This window comes from Pseudophryne corroboree, chromosome 2, assembly GCF_028390025.1.
Source record: "Pseudophryne corroboree isolate aPseCor3 chromosome 2, aPseCor3.hap2, whole genome shotgun sequence".
Classification (NCBI taxonomy): domain Eukaryota; kingdom Metazoa; phylum Chordata; class Amphibia; order Anura; family Myobatrachidae; genus Pseudophryne; species Pseudophryne corroboree.
In genome coordinates, this window is record NC_086445.1 from 115,936,393 (window position 1) to 115,958,992 (window position 22,600).

General features: G+C 48.0%; 1 protein-coding gene across 1 annotated transcript in view; it reads left to right on the forward strand.

Moving 5' to 3' along the window:
• XPO4 (exportin 4) overlaps nt 1-22,600 on the forward strand; it is a 238,563-nt gene that overhangs the window by 196,363 nt on the left and 19,600 nt on the right. Inside the window, exons 11-17 of the mRNA XM_063951629.1 lie at nt 13,256-13,398; nt 14,535-14,683; nt 17,174-17,351; nt 18,203-18,362; nt 18,756-18,925; nt 19,307-19,481; nt 21,188-21,481. Coding sequence (XP_063807699.1) covers nt 13,256-13,398; nt 14,535-14,683; nt 17,174-17,351; nt 18,203-18,362; nt 18,756-18,925; nt 19,307-19,481; nt 21,188-21,481 — 1,269 coding nt within the window. The remainder of the gene's footprint in view (nt 1-13,255; nt 13,399-14,534; nt 14,684-17,173; nt 17,352-18,202; nt 18,363-18,755; nt 18,926-19,306; nt 19,482-21,187; nt 21,482-22,600) is intronic.

Here is a 22,600-nt window from a genome sequence, read left to right on the forward strand (position 1 = left end):
GGCAGCAGTCATTGGAATAGCAAAAGGGTTGGGAGGGAGTACGAGTATGAATGAGCCTCTGTATAGATCAGGGAAGTGGTTAAGGGCTGTCAAGGAGAGCGAGAGGAGTTTGCAATTAATTCTGAGATAGACAGGGAGCCAATGCAGACATTGGCAGATGCGCAGCGTCACAAGAGCAAAATGAGGCCTGCAGCATAGGCTGAAGTGGGACAAGGCACGGCAAATGGGCAGGCCAGTGAGGAGTGGTTTGCTGCACTGACGGCGAGAAATGAGGATTATGGTGACTTTCAGGTGAGAGGGGCAGATCCTGGAATTATTAGAAAGGGGCAGATCCTGGAATTATTAGAAAGGGGCAGATCCTGGAATTATTAGAAAGGGACAGATCCTGGAATTATTAGAAAGGGGTAGATCCTGGAATTATTAGAAAGGGCCAGATCCTGGAATTATTAGAAAGGGGCAGATCCTGGAATTATTAGAAAGGGACAGATCCTGGAATTATTAGAAAGGGACAGATCCTGGAATTATTAGAAAGGGACAGATCCTGGAATTATTAGAAAGGGGCAGATCCTGGCATTATTAGAAAGGGACAGATCCTGGAATTATTAGAAAGGGACAGATCCTGGAATTATTAGAAAGGGGCAGATCCTGGCATTATTAGAAAGGGACAGATCCTGGAATTATTAGAAAGGGACAGATCCTGGAATTATTAGAAAAGGGCAGATCCTGGAATTATTAGAGATCTTTTCAATCCCAATTTTAAAGTTACAGAAAACGTTTTTAAAATTCTGTTGTAGCATTTTTTATTTTTGTTTTTAAATGAGAAATAAGACTATTTAAATCATCCGTTTGTACCATATGACAAAAAGTAATAATTGATCAACTTTAATAGAAGCCTTTAAGATAATTTATAGATCAGTTTGCCATGTTCAAAACATTTGTGTTTCAGAAACATCTACAGTCCACTGTAGAATAATTCTGACCGCAATATATATTTCTCTAACGTCCTTGAGGATGCTGGGACCCCGTAAGGACCATGGGGGAATAGACGGGCTCCGCAGGAGATAGGGCACTTTAAGAAAGCTTTGGACTCTGGGTGTGCACTGGCTCCTCCCTCTATGCCCCTCCTCCAGACCTCAGTTTTACACTGTGCCCAGAGCAGGATGGGTGCACTGCAGAGAGCTCTCCTGAGTTCTCTGCCTAAAAGCATTTTTGTTTGGATTTTTTTCTCTACTTTTTCTACTTTTTCACAGGGAGCACTGCTGGCAACAGGCTCCCTGCATCGAGGGACTGAGGAGAGAGGAGCAGACCTTCTTGTTTAAGATAGGCTCTGCTTCCTCGGCTACTGGACACCATTAGCTCCAGAGGGGGTGAACGCAGGTTCTTACTGGGCGTCCACCCCCGGAGCCGCGCCGCCGTTCTCCTCACTAGCTAGAAGAACAGAAGACAGAAGTCGTCAGGCGGCAGAAGCCTTCAGCTTCACGGAGGTAACGCACAGCACTGCAGCTGTGCGTCATTGCTCCCATACACCTCACACACTCCGGTCACTGTAAGGGTGCAGGGCGCAGGGGGGGGCCTGGGCAGCAATATAAACACCTCTTATGGCAAAAGACAATATACATGTACAGGTGGGCACTGTACATGTATATAAAAGAGCCCCCGCCATATTTTTGTAAGTTTGAGCGGGACAGAAGCCCGCCGCCGAGGTGGCGGGGCTTCTCCCTCAGCACTCACCAGCGCCATTTTCTCTCCACAGCACCGCTGAGAGGAAGCTCCCCGGACTCTCCCCTGCTTACACACGGTGAAGGGGTGTTTAAAAGAGAGGGGGGGGCACATAATTGGCGGATAACATATTATACAGCGCTGCTGGGGAAAAACATTTTGTGTTGGTCTCCAGGATCATTGCGCTGGGGTGTGTGCTGGCATACTCTCTCTCTGTCTCTCCAAAGGGCCTTGACAGGGATACTGTCTTCAGGAAAGGGGTTCCCTGTGTGTGTGAAGTGTGTCGATACGCGTGTGTCGACATGTTTGACGAGGAAGGCTCGCTTAATGTGGAGGGGGAGTGCTTGAATGTCATGTCGCCGTCTGCAACGCCGACACCGGAATGGGTGGATATGCTGAATGTCTTGAATGCAAATGTTAATCTATTGCATAAAAGGTTAGACAAGGCAGAAGCTAGGGATCAGTCAGGTAGCCAGTCCATGCCTGTCCCTGTGGCGCCAGGCCCTTCGGGGTCTCAGAAGCGCACCATATCCCAGATCGATGACACAGATACCGACTCAGATACTGACTCTAGTGTCGACTATGAAGATGCAAAATTACAGCCGAAGGTGGCAAAAGGTATTCGGTACATGATTATTGCCATTAAAGAGGTTTTGCATATTACTGAAGAACCCCCGGTCCCTGACACGAGGGTACACATGTATAAAGGGAAAAAGCCTGAAGTCACCTTTCCATCCTCATTTGAACTAAGTGAATTGTGCGAAAAGGCTTGGGAATCTCCGGATAGGAGACCACAAGTTCCCAAAAGGATTCTTATGGCGTATCCTTTTCCACAAACTGATAGGATACGCTGGGAATCTTCGCCTAAAGTAGACAAGGCGCTGACACGCTTGTCCAAAAAGGTGGCACTGCCTTCTCAGGATACGGCTTCCCTCAAGGATCCTGCTGATCGCATGCAGGAAATTACCATGAAGCACATTTACACTCATTCAGGTACTATTGCTAGACCGGCTATGGCGTCGGCCTGGGTTTGTAGTGCGGTTGTGGCATGGGCAGATTCCTTATCTACGGTGATTGACACCTTAGATAGGGATGCTATTCAAATGACCATAGAGCATATCAGAGATGCTGCCTTGTATATGAGAGATGCTCAGAGAGACATTTGTTTATTAAGCTCCAGAATAAATGCTATGTCTATTTCTGCTAGGCGGCTCTTGTGGACCCGACAGTGGACGGGAGATGCCGATTCAAAGCGGCATATGGAGTCCTTGCCTTACAAAGGGGAGGAGTTGTTTGGAGACGGCCTCTCGGACCTTGTCTCTACGGCTACGGCTGGTAAGTCGAATTTCTTACCTTATGTCCCCCCGCAGCATACAAAAAAGGCACCTCATTATCAAATGATGTCCTTTCGTTCCAATAAAAACAAAAAGGTACGGGGATCGTCCTTTGTTGCCAGAGGGAAAGTTAGGGGAAAGAAGCTGCACACAGCTAGTTCCCAAGAGGAAAAGTCCTCCCCTGCCTCTGCAAAGTCCACCGCATGACGCTGGGGCTTCCCGGGGGGAGGCAGACCTAGTGGGGGCTCGTCTTCGGTTTTTCAGCCACGTCTGGGTTCACTCGCAGGTGGATCCCTGGGCATTAGAGATTGTTTCTCAGGGATACAGGCTGGAATTCGAAGACTTGCCTCCTCGCCGGTTTTTCAAATCTGCTCTGCCGGCTTCCCCGTCAGAGAGGGAGCTAGTGTTGGCGGCAATCCAAAAATTGTATATTCAACAGGTGATTGTCACAGTTCCTCATCTCCAGCAAGGAGAGGGATATTACTCGACCCTGTTTGTGGTTCCGAAACCGGACGGTTCGGTCAGACCCATTTTAAACCTAAAATCTCTGAACCTGTACTTGAAGAGGTTCAAGTTCAAGATGGAATCACTCAGGGCGGTCATCGCCAGCCTGGAGAGGGGGGATTGGATGGTGTCCCTGGACATAAAGGATGCATACCTTCATGTTCCGATATTGCCCCCCTCATCAGGCGTTCCTGAGATTTGCAGTGCAGGACTGTCACTACCAATTTCAGACGTTGCCGTTTGGGCTTGCCACGGCCCCGAGGATTTTCACCAAGGTAATGGCGGAAATGATGGTGCTCCTGCGCAGGCAGGGGGTCACAATTATCCCATACTTGGACGATCTCCTCATAAAGGCGAGATCTCGGGAGAAGTTGCTGGACAGCGTGTCTCTGTCCATGAAGACGTTGCAGAAACACGGCTGGATTCTCAATATACCGAAGTCCCAGCTAGTCCCTACAACGCGTCTGACCTTTTTGGGCCTGATTCTAGACACAGACCAGAAAAAGGTTTTTCTTCCGATCGAAAAGGTTCAGGAGCTCATAGCCATGGTCAGGAACCTATTAAAACCAAAAAAAGGTTTCAGTGCATCATTGCACGCGGGTCCTGGGGAAGATGGTGGCTTCATACGAGGCCATCCCTTTCGGCAGGTTCCATGCGAGGACCTTTCAATGGGACCTCTTGGACAAGTGGTCCGGGTCCCATTTACGAATGCATCAAAGGATCACCCTGTCTTCCAGGACCAGGGTATCTCTCCTGTGGTGGCTGAACAGTGCTCACCTGCTAGAGGGTCGCAGGTTCGGCGTTCAGGACTGGGTCCTGGTGACCACGGACGCAAGCCTCCGAGACTGGGGAGCAGTAACACTGGGAAGAAATTTCCAAGGTCTCTGGTCAAACCTAGAGACTTGTCTCCACATCAACGTCCTGGAGTTGAGGGCCATATACAACTCCCTGTGTCAAGCGGAGGAATTGCTTCGGAGAAAACCGGTTCTGATTCAGTCGGACAACGTCACGGCAGTGGCTCATATAAACCGGCAAGGCGGAACAAGGAGCAGAGTGGCCATGGCAGAAGTGACCAGGATTCTACGCTGGGCGGAAGGCCATGTAAGCGCACTATCAGCAGTGTTCATCCCGGGGGTGGACAACTGGGAGGCGGACTTCCTCAGCAGGCACGACCTGCATCCGGGAGAGTGGGGACTTCATCAAGAAGTCTTCGCACAGATCACGGATTGATGGGGACTGCCTCAAATCGACATGACATCCCGTCTCAACAAAAAGTTAAAGCGGTATTGCGCCAGGTCAAGGGACCCTCAGGCGGTAGCGGTAGACGCTCTGGTGACACCTTGGGTGTTCAGATCGGTCTATGTGTTTCCTCCTCTTCCTCTCATACACAAAGTGTTGAGAATAATAAGAATGAGCAGGGTCAGAACAATCCTCATTGTTCCAGATTGGCCACGGAGGACTTGGTATCCGGAGCTGCAAGAGTTGCTCACAGAAGATCCGTGGCCCCTTCCTCTAAGGCAGGACCTGCTGCGGCAGGGGCCCTGTCTGTTCCAAGACTTACCGCGGCTGCGTTTGACGGCATGGCGGTTGAACGCCGGATCCTAGCGGAAAAAGGAATTCCGGAGGAAGTCATTCCTACCCTGATCAAGGCTAGGAAAGACGTGACGTTAAAACATTATCACCGTATATGGCGGAAATATGTTTCTTGGTGTGAGGCCAGAGCTGCTCCTACGGAGGAGTTCCATTTGGGCCGTCTGCTTCACTTCCTTCAAACAGGAGTGACTTTGGGCCTAAAATTAGGGTCCATAAAGGTCCAAATTTCGGCCTTATTCATTTTCTTTCAAAGAGAATTAGCCTCTCTTCCTGAAGTACAGACTTTTGTGAAGGGGGTGCTGCATATTCAGCTTCCCTTTGTGCCTCCCGTGGCGCCTTGGGATCTTAACGTGGTGTTACGTTTCAAGTCACCTTGGTTTGAACCACTCAAAACTGTGGAGTTGAAATACCTCACGTGGAAAGTGGTCATGTTGTTGGCATTAGCTTCGGCTAGACGTGTTTCAGAATTGCCGGCTTTATCACATAAAAGCCCATTCTTGGTTTTTCACGTGGATAGGGCAGAGTTGAGGACTCGTCCTCAATTTCTTCCAAAGGTGGTCTCATCTTTTCATATGAACCAACCTATTGTCGTGCCTGTGGCTACACGGGACTTGGAGGATTCCGAGTCCCTGGATGTGGTCAGGGCTTTGAAGATTTATGTGACCAGAACGGCTAGAATCGGGAAGACTGAAGCTCTGTTTGTTCTGTATGCGGCCAACAAGGTTGCCGCTCCTGCTTCAAAGCAGACTATTGCTCGCTGGATCTGTAGCACGATTAAGCAGGCGCATTCTACGGCAGGATTGCCGTTACCGAAATCGGTTAAGGCCCATTCCACTAGGAAAGTGGGCTCTTCTTGGGCGGCTGCCCGAGGGGTCTCTGCATTACAGTTGTGCCGAGCAGCTACTTGGTTGGGGTCTAACACCTTTGCAAAGTTCTATAAGTTTGATACCCTGGCTGAGGAGGACCTCCTGTTTGCTCAATCGGTGCTGCAGAGTCATCCGCACTCTCCCGCCCGTTTGGGAGCTTTGGTATAATCCCCATGGTCCTTACGGAGTCCCAGCATCCTCAAGGACGTTAGAGAAAATAAGATTTTACTTACCGGTAAATCTATTTCTCATAGTCCGTAGAGGATGCTGGACGCCCGTCCCAAGTACGGACTTCTTCTGCAAGACTTGTCTATAGTTATTGCTTACATAAGGGTTATGTTATAGTTCATCGGTTGAACCGTGGCTATGTTGTTGTTCATACTGTTAACTGGGTAGTTTATCACAAGTTATACGGTGTGATTGGTGTGGCTGGTATGGATCTCGCTCTTAGATTTACAAAAATCCTTCCTCGTACTGTCCATCTCCTCTGGGCACAGTTTCCCTAACTGAGGTCTGGAGGAGGGGCATAGAGGGAGGAGCCAGTGCACACCCAGAGTCGAAAGCTTTCTTAAAGTGCCCTATCTTCTGCGGAGCCCGTCTATTCCCCCATGGTCCTTACGGAGTCCCCAGCATCCTCTACGGACTACGAGAAATAGATTTACCGGTAAGTAAAATCTTATTTTTATTGCCGTATTGGGAGATTTATTAAAAACATTTTTGTGTATTTGTATTCGATATTCATTGGATTTTGCAGTTTGGAGATTTATTAAAGGCAAAATTTAATGAAAAAACGAAAAATAAAACGGAATCCTGTCAAACTAGAGTATCAGCAAAACATCAGTACTCTTAGGGTGTGTACACACAGTGAGATCCTTGCTATGCCCGATTTTCACTTTGCGATTTCCCTTGAACTCCCCGGAGCCCAGCACCATCGATTTTGACTAACTTTTCTTGAGATATGGACTATGTGTGCTTACGATTTTGGCTTATGTGAGATTTTGGCTTATGTGAGATGTCATTGACATGTGAGATGAACTAGATAGTACACCGATCTAGCAAGGATTGACTTGCCTGCACAGTCTATCTTTTCTTGCGATGCCGACCTGGCGGGACCGCGCATCGGGATCGCAAGGTGACTTTCACCTTGCGATCTGCACTAACTTTTCTTGCGATTTTGACTATATAGTCAAAATCGAAAGAAAATATCTCACCGTGTGTACACACCCTTACCTAGAGGAACATAGGATCCCCTGATTTAGTTTACATTTGATTTGAAAAATTGTAAACAAAATTAAACACAATCGACAAACAACTCCCCAAAATGACAGACTCATAGCGGACAGGCGATTTTAGCTTCTAGACCACATTCTATTCCCTAAACCTTCATTATGAAGCCTATAAAAGTAGAGTTGACGGACGCTATGCTGGTGTTGCGATTATACGCCACAGTCTAATAGCGATGCCGCTCGCAGCACTTACCAGAGTGACAGTCAGGCATCGTTTGTGGGCTTGGCAGGAGAGAGGTGGCCCAAGCACAGGTGTGTCACAGCCACGCGGGGAATGTGTGTGCAGTTGCTGTGCCTTTGTGATGGCTCTGCTGGGATTCTCTGTAAGTATCGTGGCTGCTGGGGTTTTTCAAATCATTTTTCACATCCGTAACGTGCACAATCGCAGCTGCAATCGTCATAGCGTCCATCAGAGAATCAGGCCAGATATTAATAATCCTGTAAAGGCTCCATGTGACAGATCCAAATTACATGACTTGAGATGTTTTTATCAATTTCAGAAGAAATGAAGAAACACTTGCGGATTTGTACTCCTCTCTAATAAACCCATTCCTGTGATTCACTGTGGCTGTAGGAATTATGGGCCTCATTCAGAGATGGACACAGTGCCCATCGCTCCTGCATCTTTGTATTCCTCGCCCACAAATGGTTCGATGATACAGGACCTGTTCTGCACATGATGCACAGAATTGGTCCTGCACAGGTTCCCCACCATCGGTTATGTATGCAAACCAGCGCAGGCCCCTCATCATCGGCAATGTATGCACACCAGCACAGACATCTCACCATCGGTGATGTACGTAATCCAGCACAGGCATCCCACCATCTGCGATGTATGCACACCAGCACAGGCATCCCACCATCGGCGATGTATGCACACCAGCACATGCATCCCACCATCTGCGATGTGTGCACACCAGTACAGGGATCCCACCATCGGTGATGTACGTAATCCAGCACAGGCATCCCACCATCTGCGATGTATGCACCCCAGCACAGGCATCCCACCATCTGCGATGTATGCACCCCAGCACAGGCATCCCACCATCTGCGATGTGTGCACACCAGCACAGGCATCCCACCATCGGTGATGTACGTAATCCAGCACAGGCATCCCACCATCTGCGATGTATGCACCCCAGCACAGGCATCCCACCATCTGCGATGTGTGCACACCAGCACAGGCATCCCACCATCGGTGATGTACGTAATCCAGCACAGGCATCCCACCATCTGCGATGTATGCACCCCAGCACAGGCATCCCACCATCTGCGATGTGTGCACACCAGCACAGGCATCCCACCATCGGTGATGTACGTAATCCAGCACAGGCATCCCACCATCTGCGATGTATGCACCCCAGCACAGGCATCCCACCATCTGCGATGTGTGCACACCAGCACAGGCATCCCACCATCGGTGATGTACGTAATCCAGCACAGGCATCCCACCATCTGCGATGTATGCACCCCAGCACAGGCATCCCACCATCTGCGATGTGTGCACACCAGCACAGGCATCCCACCATCGGTGATGTACGTAATCCAGCACAGGCATCCCACCATCTGCGATGTATGCACCCCAGCACAGGCATCCCACCATCTGCGATGTGTGCACACCAGCACAGGCATCCCACCATCGGTGATGTACGTAATCCAGCACAGGCATCCCACCATCTGCGATGTATGCACCCCAGCACAGGCATCCCACCATCTGCGATGTGTGCACACCAGCACAGGCATCCCACCATCGGTGATGTACGTAATCCAGCACAGGCATCCCACCATCTGCGATGTATGCACCCCAGCACAGGCATCCCACCATCTGCGATGTGTGCACACCAGCACAGGCATCCCACCATCGGTGATGTACGTAATCCAGCACAGGCATCCCACCATCTGCGATGTATGCACCCCAGCACAGGCATCCCACCATCTGCGATGTGTGCACACCAGCACAGGCATCCCACCATCGGTGATGTACGTAATCCAGCACAGGCATCCCACCATCTGCGATGTATGCACCCCAGCACAGGCATCCCACCATCTGCGATGTGTGCACACCAGCACAGGCATCCCACCATCGGTGATGTACGTAATCCAGCACAGGCATCCCACCATCTGCGATGTATGCACCCCAGCACAGGCATCCCACCATCTGCGATGTGTGCACACCAGCACAGGCATCCCACCATCGGTGATGTACGTAATCCAGCACAGGCATCCCACCATCTGCGATGTATGCACCCCAGCACAGGCATCCCACCATCTGCGATGTGTGCACACCAGCACAGGCATCCCACCATCGGTGATGTACGTAATCCAGCACAGGCATCCCACCATCTGCGATGTATGCACCCCAGCACAGGCATCCCACCATCTGCGATGTGTGCACACCAGCACAGGCATCCCACCATCGGTGATGTACGTAATCCAGCACAGGCATCCCACCATCTGCGATGTATGCACCCCAGCACAGGCATCCCACCATCTGCGATGTGTGCACACCAGCACAGGCATCCCACCATCGGTGATGTACGTAATCCAGCACAGGCATCCCACCATCTGCGATGTATGCACCCCAGCACAGGCATCCCACCATCTGCGATGTGTGCACACCAGCACAGGCATCCCACCATCGGTGATGTACGTAATCCAGCACAGGCATCCCACCATCTGCGATGTATGCACCCCAGCACAGGCATCCCACCATCTGCGATGTATGCACCCCAGCACAGGCATCCCACCATCTGCGATGTGTGCACCCCAGCACAGGCATCCCACCATCTGCGATGTGTGCACACCAGCACAGGCATCCCACCATCTGCGATGTGTGCACCCCAGCACAGGCATCCCACCATCTGCGATGTGTGCACACCAGCACAGGCATCCCACCATCGGTGATGTACGTAATCCAGCACAGGCATCCCACCATCTGCGATGTATGCACCCCAGCACAGGCATCCCACCATCTGCGATGTGTGCACACCAGCACAGGCATCCCACCATCGGTGATGTATGCACCCCAGCACAGGCATCCCACCATCTGCGATGTGTGCACACCATTACAGGCATCCCACCATCTGCGATGTATGCATCCCAGCACAGGCATCCCACCATCTGCGATGTATGTACCCCAGCACAGGCATCCCACCATCTGCGATGTGTGCACACCAGCACAGGCATCCCACCATCGGTGATGTACGTAATCCAGCACAGGCATCCCACCATCTGCGATGTATGCACACCAGCACAGGCATCCCATCATCGGTGATGTACGCACCCCAGCACAGGCATCCCACCATCTGCGATGTGTGCACACCATTACAGGCATCCCACCATCTGCGATGTATGCACCCCAGCACAGGCATCCCACCATCTGCGATGTATGCACACCAGCACAGGCATCCCACCATCTGCGATGTGTGCACACCAGCACAGGCATCCCACCATCTGCGATGTGTGCATCCCAGCACAGGCATCCCACCATCTGCGATGTATGTACCCCAGCACAGGCATCCCACCATCTGCGATGTGTGCACACCAGCACAGGCATCCCACCATCGGTGATGTACGTAATCCAGCACAGGCATCCCACCATCTGCGATGTATGCACACCAGCACAGGCATCCCACCATCTGCGATGTATGCACACCAGCACAGGCATCCCACCATCTGCGATGTATGCACCCCAGCACAGGCATCCCACCATCTGCGATGTGTGCACACCAGTACAGGGATCCCACCATCGGTGATGTACGTAATCCAGCACAGGCATCCCACCATCTGCGATGTATGCACACCAGCACAGGCATCCCACCATCTGCGATGTGTGCACACCAGCACAGGCATCCCACCATCGGTGATGTACGCAATCCAGCACAGGCATCCCACCATCTGCGATGTGTGCACACCAGCACAGGCATCCCACCATCTGCGATGTATGCACACCAGCACAGGCATCCCACTATCTGCGATGTATGCACACCAGCACAGGCATCCCACCATCTGCGATGTGTGCACACCAGCACAGGCATCCCACCATCGGTGATGTACGCACCCCATCACAGGCATCCCACCATCTGCGATATGTGCACACCAGTACAGGCATCCCACCATCGGTGATGTACGTAATCCAGCACAGGCATCCCACCATCTCTGATGTATGCACACCAGCACAGGCATCCCACCATCTGCGATGTATGCACACCAGCACAGGCATCCCACCATCTGCGATGTATGCACACCAGCACAGGCATCCCACCATCGGTTGTGTACGCAATCCAACACAGGCATCCCACCATCGGTGATGTACGTAATCCAGCACAGGCATCCCACCATCTGCGATGTATGCACACCAGCACAGGCATCCCACCATCGGTTGTGTACGCAATCCAACACAGGCATCCCACCATCGGTGATGTACGCAATCCAGCACAGGCATCCCACCATCGGTGATGTACGCAAACCAGAATTAGAGGAACCACACCAGCTTCTTGCATGTGGACTGTTTTGTCCAATAGGAATACATAAGGAAGTGTTTGTTTTTGTTTTTTATTCTACTTCATTTGATTACGTATATATTCAAATGTATGTTTTATTTTGAAACGGATTACCAAAACTAAGCAATAAACCACTAGTCAAAATCAGCACACATCGAATTCGAGTTTGAAACCCATTTCAAAATCGAATGTTAGTAAATTGATGAATTGGACAGTGATAAAGAATGTTTATTTGCTAACGTTTCAGTCTACCTTAAAGTCAGTCTAGGTTTTAAGAATCTCCATGTTTGAGCATAGGTGACTTTCGGTAATTAGCACATCATACATTTTGATGTAACCATATGTGCCCAACCAGTGATTTCATTAAAATCTGGACTGTTAGGGTGCTTTGAGGACTGCTTATTGGGAACCTCTGTCCCACAGATTGTAAGCCTGCAAGAAGGGCCCGCCTACCTGTGGCTCCCGTGTGCTGCCCAGTCTCTTTTCATTGAATAAAAAAAAAAATGTAACGGTGCAAGTCAGCACTCAGAAAAGCATACACGATTGGCGAGAGTCAGTATAAAATACAGTTGTCCGCATATATACAGCAATGTATTAAAGCAGTGCTTCTCAAACTTTTTTGAATCAGGGCGCCCTAGAGTAACAGAATTTTTTTTCCGGCACCCCTTGGCCAAAAGTTTCTTACTGAGAAATCTATAAAGAACTATTAAGTTAAGTAAATTGTGTTTATATGTTATCTTTAGGTTCAGTTATGTGGTGAGGGACAAGATTAGCTTCTGTTTGTCCACATATTTTATAATTGGCAGCCACCAGCACTGGTCCTGTCTATTACATTGACCATAAAGCATTTAAATCGGTCTTGGCCCACCAATCCAAGGCACCCCTGCAAGTGTCCTGCGCACACTTTGTGAACCACTGTATTAAAGAATGTCATCAAGCAATTACAGTACAAGCAGCAAGCACACTGTTGGTAAATCAGATAAATAAAAATCAATTTACATATTTTGTGGAAAATAAAACCAACAAAACATAAAATGACATACAATGGAGTACTCATAGTAAAATAAGAGAACAGTATGAATAAATAAGGGCCCCACACGGAATACCTCCTCAGTATAGGTATAAAAAGCAGGAGGGAAAAAAGGTTCATGAAGTGCTTGATGACGCGTAACTGCGTCTCCAACCATCAGTCTTGTTTGTCTAATATCCCCAATTGTAAAGCGCAAATGAATATTGTGCCTCTATATAAATGTCAATAGTAAAATAATCCTCATGTCAGTGACCTGAGAGGTGGCAGCATGCCAAGTATATCTTATGTACACAGTGCTGGGCTCACAAGTAGGCAAAGCTGACAGTCAGGTTTGTAATAAGCCAAGGACTGGTACACAGTGCTGCATTGCTCCTGTCTGTGATAATCATGCGTTGCTGTGTTATTTTCGTCCTGCCACCAGACTGCCAATGGTGTCGCCTCCCGGGAGGAGGAAGAAATAAACGAAATACAAGAAGATGATCGAGACTTGTTTTCTGATCAGCTGGCCAGTGTGGGCATGCTGGGGAGAATAGCAGCAGACCACTGCATACCTCTGCTGACCAGGTAGGGGGCGTGCCGCTCACCTCCAGATACTGTATAACCTATCTCTAGCTGGGGAGAACGCTGCAGTTTCTGCCTTCAGAGAAGCTTAGTTACTTTTTATTTTAGAAATCTTGTGCGGGTTTGAGAAGCTAAACCCTGCCAGTAGTTACAAATGTGTCGACATACTCTGAACTTCAAACCGCGCCAAATAGCCCTGTTTTTTTACCCCACAGACTCTGCTACCTAACCGCACCAAAACACTAATCCGAACTACCAAGTGCACTATTTGCAAACTAAGACACAAGATCTCGCATCTTATGGTGCAAGAGGGACGTGTGTACGAGGACAGATCTCTATTTGATACACTGCTCAAGGCAAATGTTTTTCTAATGCTGATTGGATAATAGCCACCGAGGTTTCAGCAACTGTCCAGTCAGATTTATTCATGCATTTGCATTGATCACTGTTATGAAACAGGCCCTTAGTAACGATTACTGGAGCCGGGTGGGAAGAATTTTATTATGTTTTAAAAAGTTAATTAGACAAAAGGTCTGGACAACATGACTGAGTCCCCACCAACCTGATTTAAGCTAGACCGACCTGCTTTACAGGTACTGTGTCCCACTGCCCCAGCCGCACGTCATCCACACTGTGCTGGCAGAGCGTGGGAGCTGTGCAAGCACTCTGCGTGATGAGACTGGGGCATGCCGTGCAGTCACTCCCACAATATATGCCTACCGGGAAGCATGAGGGCGCGCCTGGTTTCTGGGAACACACTTATTTTTCACACTCAGATGTATTAAGCCTGGAGGAGTGATAAAGCAATGATAAGTGCAAGGTGATAACGCACCAGCCAATCAGCTCCTAACTGTTTACGCACCAGCAAATCCGCTCCAATATGTAAATGAACAGGAGCTGATTGGCTGGTGCGTTATCACCTTGCACTTATCACTGCTTTATCACTTCTCCTGGCTTAATACATCTGCCCCTATGTCTTGGCCATGCGCACATCTGTCCCTCCCTCCCTAATATTGGGAGGACAACTCTTTACCCCAACTCTTCTGTTGTAAATAAGTGTGTGTAAAGCTGTTAGTGTTGTGCGTGTCACTGAGAAAGCCGTTTACTCTATTGAAATCCGTGTGACTCTACTGTTTCAGCTTGTTAGAGGACCGAGTGACGAGACTTCATGGGCAGCTACAAAGGCACCAGCAGCAATTATTGGCCTCACCGGGGCCGGGCTCTATAGATGATAATAAAGTGCTGGATGACCTGTATGAGGACATTCACTGGCTTATTTTAGTTACAGGTGAGTGACGCGCCTTTCTGTTTCCCTGCTTGTACGGTCTGTCTCCTTTCCACATCTGCACACATGAAGTTAGTTCACGTTGGCACACGATTCCCGGAACATGATACAGAATCATTTACCGTTGGTAATGCTGGCTGGATGACTGTTACCGAGCTTACAGCAGCTGTCCCTGTGGCCTGAGCCCTGGAGATAGGACTCCGTTATTGCCTAGTGGAGGGCTGAAGTACTAAAGGGTTACAGAGTAGTATATATACTGCAGTGTCATCTGTACATTGGAGGTAATTCCAAGTTGATCGCAGCAGGAATTCTGTTAGCAGTTGGGAAAAACCATGTGCACTGCAGGGGAGGCAGATTTAACATGTGCAGAGAGAGATAGATTTGGGTGTGGTGTGTTCAATCTGCAATCTAAATTGCAGTGTAAAAATAAAGCAACCAGTATTTACCCTGCACAGAAACAAAATAACCCACCCAAATCTAACTCTCTCTGCACATGTTATATCTGCCTCCCCTGCAGTGCACATGGTTTTGCCCAACTGCTAAAAAATTTCCTGCTGCGATCAACTTGGAATTACCCCCATTAGTCTGTATAACTTTGCAGTAGCATTGGTGGGGTGGGGGGGGGGGGGGGTGTTTGTACATTATGGTGTACATCTTGCACAGCCTGCTGTAGCTCACTATGGCGGTCCTTATTATGTGGTGGTATTAGTGTCGTGTTGTATCATTGTTGTGTAGAGTGCATGGTTGTTTGGGGCGTACCTCAGTAGAAGTGCTAGTTTAGTGGTTGCGTGCTATCAGTGATTGCATTAAGGGGGCAGTGTATGGTTGTAGCAGAATGCTTTTGCCAGTATTAAGTGTGACTGTGGAATACATTGTGTTTTTATGCTGGGATCACAAGGGTCAGGATGCCATTGTTCTGGGACAAGGACGGGACCCTGAAAACATTCTGGGGTCCAGAGTCGTAGGCAGTGCACTTCTGTTGTAGGTAATATTATAATAAAAGTTTATTTACGGGTGTCCTTGTGTTAGGGTGATATTGTGTGGGTGTCGGTAGTTTGGGTGGTGGCGTAACATGGGTGTCTATGGATGCTGGCATCACAAGGGTGTCTAATTTGGGTGTGGGCATGTAGTGTGTGTCATTCTAGGGGGGGAATTCAATAACAAAAATATTGGGTCGCACGCTGGGGAAAAAAAACAGTTTCTGCTCGTTAATCACAAATTATTATTTTTTGGGCCCAGGGGAAAAAGGCTTTTTTTATTGTGTAGCCTTTCCCTGCGCCGCAGTTAGTCACAGGGTAAACCCCACAGCTAATTGAATTCCCCACTAGGTGTCTGAATTACCTTGGTAAACTGTACAGCAGTAACATGTGACACCTCAAAGAATTCAGAAAAGATACATGAATTTACTTTATTAAGTAAGCAAGATATATTGTACATACATATATGCCTTGGATAAGCAAGATATATTGGATATGAATTAGCACAAATAGCTGTTGGATATACTAATATTTGGCTACTATGACGATCAATAATACGAGGCAGTGCACCACAGCCAAACCTGTTTCTGTGACATGACGTTATCACCGTACACCCCGTCAAGTTGGCGATGAACTTAGCTGCTGATGTGCCTTCTAGCTGCAGAAGTCTGATCACACTACGCACCTCAATGTGTGTCCGTGTCCCCGCCATCCTACAACTGATGCTGGGACAGTATGACTGATATGAGGTGCAGTATAATGGCTGTGAGGGAGGCAGCGTCTGCCTGCTCTGGCCTGGCGGAGAATTAGTATGAAATAGAGAACATTACACATGTGAGATATCTTGTTACCTTACTTATTGAGCCACCCTGTCGGGTCTGCTCTGTCACACGGGGGCCCTGTGGAATAACAATAGTGTCTGGTCACGACGTACCTTGTCCCAGATGGAAGGTGTAAGCTGCTCTCATTATTCCCTTCGCTCATCTAATAATCTGTGTCCTGTTAGTACACACTCCCCTATTGTTCTAAATGGCATAATCACAGCACTAGCAGGTGCAGTGTCCTGCTACTCCCATCTCCTTCCCAAGGCCTTCTTGCAAACCAGCTCCTCATCAAGGACGTAAGAAAACCTGTCTGTTAACCCTATCCTGGCAGTGTGGGTGTCTGTCAGTTTGGGTGATGATGTAGTGTGGATGTCATGCAGAAAGTGGGGCACATCTGATTTTATCCTAGAATTAGGTGGCTGTGATGCAGTACAGGCAGACACCTAAATGATTCTGTGTACAGCATATTCCATAGGAGGTCAGTCTGGGATTCTAGGAAGAGTTCACATCTGAGGTCATGTTGGTTTAGGTCTCCTGACCACTTTATATCACATCTCAGCCTGTGTCGTTGGAGACGTATGTTGGAATTGCTGTAGTCTGAGGTTCTTTATGTATTCTGACACTCTCTGCTGCCAAGTAATTATATCAGCCTTATAATAACAAATAAACTGCTGTCTCCGTTTATTATACAGGCTACCTCTTAGCTGATGATGCTCAGGGCGAGACTCTATTAATACCTCCAGAAGTAATGGAATATTCAATTAAACAATCAACAGAGGTTGACATCAACACAACACTGCAGATCCTGGGATCTCCTGGAGAGAAGGCGTCATCTATACCAGGATGTAACAGGACAGACTCTGTTATCAGGTCCGTCTAGCATATGGTCAGCCGTACACCAATTTCCTGGTTCACGGTCATTTATAGGAAATAATATTCTTTATAGTCAGTAACTGTCCTTATAGGAACAAGCTTTCAGTGATGTGACCACATGATGTCGCTGTGCCATTGCGCTCTGTAGATGACCACACCACTTACTTCAATCGTACAAGCAACCTCGAGACCTAGAACAGATTGCATATGTAATGATTAAGAATACTGGGGCAGATGTATCAACCTGGAGATGGCATAAGGAAGTGATAAACCAGTGATAAGTGCAAGGTGATAAACGCACCAGCCAGTCAGCTCCTAACTGTTAATTTGCATATCGGAGTTGATTGGCTGGTACGTGTATCACCTTGCACTTATCACTGGTTTATAACTTCCTTATGCCTTCTCCAGGTTGATACATCTGCCCCAATGTTCTGCCCGGCTCAGGCCAACTGTGACGCTCCAGCTGCAAGTGCAGGCATACCCTACCAGTGCCTGTATATGGAAACCATTTGAATAGTAACATGTTTTGTATGCTCTAATTCACAGGCTCTCTGTCCTCAGAACCCCACCGTTCACGTTTTCCAGGTCACCTGTGGATTTTTAAAATGTGATAGTTGGTGATACACCGCGCCCCTGCCAGGTGACCTGTGTGGGGTCGTGAGGACAGAGTTTGAGAACCACTGCTCTAATTATACCACCTGTATAGTAGAAAAACTGCCGTTCCTTGTCTGTTATTTGTGAGGAGCAGAGTATATGAAGTTTAAACCAGTAGTGTTGGTCAGAGATACCATTGGTGGCTTCCAGCTGTAGGTTGTACAGGTGTAACTCTGTTTGTCTTTGTTATACAGGTTACTCTCGGCTGTCTTGAGAGCATCAGAAGTAGAGTCTCGAGCAACAAGGGCGGATTTAACACATCTACTAAGCCCCCAGATGGGGAAGGACATTGTCTGGTTTCTTAAACGCTGGGCGAAGACTTACCTCCTTATGGATAAAAAACTGTATGACCAGGTAGGGATAAGAGTAGTCTTCTCCAGGCTTGAGGATTTCCCATATTGGTACTAATGAGGACTACACCATGACCCCATTCCATCTGGTGCAGTTACTTATGATTGGTCAGTCTCATATTTTGTAGTGATGTCACAATGGGCGATTTTCAATTTTTTTTTCACCCCCTTCCAAGCCCGTTCTGTTTCTGCTAACGGGCGTGGTATAATCATTACAGCTCGCTACCCCCGCGGTAGCAAGGGCACCCAACCCGTTACACAGCTAATCCTGATTACTATGGGTGCGATACGCGCGATAACGGGAACCACCTGCGATAGGAGAATGGGCGTGATATATCATTTGAATACTGACCTTTGAGTCTTTACTGATGGTTTTTCCTTGTACTATACCCTGTAGATCAGCCTGCCGTTAAACACAGCGTTCGGGGCGGACACAGAAGGGTCCCAGTGGATAATCGGTTATCTTCTGGAGAAAGTGATCAGTAATCTGTCTGTGTGGAGCTCTGAGCAGGAGCTGGCTAACGACACTGTCCAGTTACTGGTTGCCTTGGTAGAAAGGAGAGAGAGGTAACAAACTCATGCTCCTGTTTACTGATGGCAGAGGTGATTTAGTAACATGGTGCAAATATGTGTAATAACCCAGACCAACCTATGAGATCTTTCTGTTCATTAATAGCTTCTTCTAGAGCCAGGGGTAGGCAACCTGTGGAATTACACATCCCAGCATGCCCTATCACAGTTTTGCAGTTCAGGCATGTTGGGATGTGTAGTTCTACATCGGCTGGAGTGCCGCAGGTTGCCTACTCCACTTCAAGGTTGAGATTCATGCTAATGGTTGCTGAAAGTTTGCACCATGCTAATAAACTTTATTTACTGAATTGTGCAAATTTCCTGGATTTGTTTTCTTCTGCTTCAGTGGGTTTTTGATTGCGGGATTGTGTTTTGTAGGGCGAATTTGGTCATACAGTGCGAGAACTGGTGGAACCTGGCCAAGCAGTTTGCACGGCGGAGTCCTCCCCTACACTTCCTGTCTAGCTCAGTGCAGAGGACGCTCATGAAAGCGCTAGTCCTCGGAGGCTTTGCTCACATGGACTCAGACACAAAACAGCAGTACTGGACAGAGGTAAGGGGGGGCGGCTGATGAGATTTGCTCACAGAACCTACATGGACCTGTTCTAAAATTGGTATATGGTATACGGATGAAAGAGCTACAGTGTCTGGGTAGACAGTCAGTAGGTCAACACTGTATGGTTGAGAGGCATAAATGGTTTACGTGTTTCTTGGGGTTTTTCACTTTTTCCCAACATTTGCTTAATTTACTATCCACATGGACTATGATTGGAAATAGTAACCTGCGGCAAGCACAGCGAACCACCTTGCCCGAAGCGTGGCGTGTCTACGTTACGATTGTGGACACAGAACATGAACTGTACAACATTTAGCCCGAAAAACATGTTTCAGCCATTGTTGTGTCGACCTTTTATACCTGTCGGCCTATTGACTGTCTACCAAGACAGTGCAGATCTATTATATCACACCCGTTTATATTAGATATTTCTTTTATATAGTTTCCTGTAGATGTTCTAGGACGCTGCTATTAGTTGGAGATGTCCAGTCTACTCAGTTGGGTTATTATTCACTTTGCTGGCGCGCTGCACCTCATGTGTATGTGTGTGGCGACTTTAAAGTTGTAGTGTATGTTGCAAATATGGTAGGACTGGGTAACTGATCGTGTTAATGGGGTGTAAGTTTTGATTTGTTATATATCACCCTTTGTTTTGGCTTCTGTATAGCTGTGGTATCTACATCTCTTAGGAAGGATCCTCTCTCTTATTGGCTGTGCCACATACACCTCATTTACAGCACATCTTCTGTAGTCACCACTCATCACTTAAGGTGCAGCGCTCCAGCAAAGTGACCACGTAATAGCTCAGCTGCCCTGTTGGTAATACAGCGCTGTAGTCCATCCGCAGATGAATTTGTCCTCCTGTAACTTTTCTTTTGAACGTCCTACTGTGCTTACCGTATTTATCAAGTGGTCTGACCCTGACAAAGTGAAAGAATTGGCTAACTACTGTATAACTTCTACTCAGTAGCTTAACAATGTAATGACATTACAGAGCCAGAAGCAAAAGCTAGGCTGGCGTAACTTTCTGAGAGCTTTCCCTGGTTTAATGCGGCTCTGGGGACCCCTGGGGTTTAAAATGTGAGTGCCTGAGAGCCCCCATACCACCTTCCCAAGTACAACCCCCCCCCCCCCCTCCACCTTGAGCTATGGCCTAGGCCAGAGTTTCCCAAACGCGGTCCTCAAGGCACCCCAACGGTCCTGGTTTTAAATGTATCCATGCTTGGCCACGTGACTTAATTAGCACCTTAGTCAATTTGATTTAACCATATGTACTAAACCATGGATATACCTACAACCTGGAGTGTTGGGGTGCTGTGAGGACCACGTTTGGGAACCTCTGGCCTAGGCAGTAGTTCTGTCCCTTTAACAGGAAGGGTACTGTAAGATTATGTTGCCCTTGCATACAGCATTGCTCTGCTCTTTGAATTGGGTGTACGTGGTTGGGTAAACTGTTTTGTGCTGTATCCAAGGGCAGTGAAAATAAACAACTGTGATGTAAACCAATAGAGGAGTCCTATGACCGTTATTAGCATATAATGTAGTTGTAGCCTCGGTCTATTCAACAGTGTTCAGCCATAGATATTTTTGGGGATGTTGCTGATGTTTTATTCAATTAAATTCTCAGAACTGCATACATTGATAAAGTGATGGTGGGGCATCGCTCTGTTCCTTACATTGGTGACACTGTATCTGAATGACAGGTTCTGCAGCCTCTACAGCAGCGCTTTTTGAATGTAATAAACCAAGAAAACTTCCAGCAAATTTGCCAAGAGGAGGAGGTGAAGCAGGAGATCACAGCCACGCTGGAAGCCCTCTGTGGCATAGCTGAGGCCACTCAGATAGACAACGTGGCCATCCTCTTTAATTTCCTAATGGACTTTTTAACTAACTGCATTGGCCTCATGGAAGTCTACAAGAATACCCCAGAGACTGTGAACCTTATTATAGAAGTTTTTGTAGAAGTTGCACATAAACAGATTTGTTACCTTGGAGAGGTGAGTACTGCGGTCACTTAAGTGAGTTTGTGATACATTAACGTGGGGTGTTCCCCTTCATTAGCAGACATGGTAATGCCTCCTGTGGAGCCCTGCTACCTTTCTCCTGGTATGGAGCACTTTCTAAAGGGAAAAAGGGCTGTGATACCAGGAAGATGGCACCTGATTGGTCCTGTGACCAACCAATCAGGCGCTGCGATGTTCTTCTCAACCTTCAATATTCTGCCTGTATTTTGGTGACTGCAATATTTCTGCTAGTCTGTTAGAATTAAATACTCCTGAAACCTCCACACCGCCATCGCCAAGATGGATCCACAATATTTTAATACATCACCCCCCAAAATGTCTTGAGTGTTCAATTTTCAGTGGGTATATTGTGGTGCAATGTTAAGCTGCTACAGTATATGTTTATTCATGAACCTACTAGTGTACCTACAAGTATTATTTTAAACAAAATGCTTGGTTATCCCTATAGGAGCTAAACATTTAGAAATACCAGACTATGATGATACTGTTTTAGTTAAATGCTTTTAAAAAGTACAGACTGTCCCTGGGGCATTACAGATCGCAAATTAAGTTAAAAATCACATTTAGCGATATTGCACTTAAATGGCCAAACCGTGGGGGTAATTCAGACCTGATCGCAAGGGTGCGTTTTTTGCTTCCCTGCGATCAGGTAGTCGCCGCCTACAGGGGGAGGGGGAATTCGCTGTGCAAGTGTGCGTTCGGATGTGTAGCAGAGCTGCACAAACTAATTTTGTGCAGTCTCAACGCAGCCCAGGACTTTTACTCTTCCACTGGGATGATCGGGGGCTGGAGCTGACGTCAGAAACCCTCCCTCCAAACGCCTGGTCCCTAATGCGTTTTTCCGGACACACCTTGAAAATGGTCAGTTGCCACCCACAAATGCCCTCTTCCTGTCAATCTCCTTGCGATCACCGGTGCGTTCGGATTTTTCGCACCATCCTGTTGCTGCCCGGCAATCCCTGTTGCTGCGGTCCGTCACACCTGTGCATTTCGGTGCATGCACAGTTCAGACCTGACCGCCCACTATGCGAAAACGCAGAGCAGCGATCAAGTCTGTATTAGCGCCCATGTTACAATGCAAGGGGTAGAAAT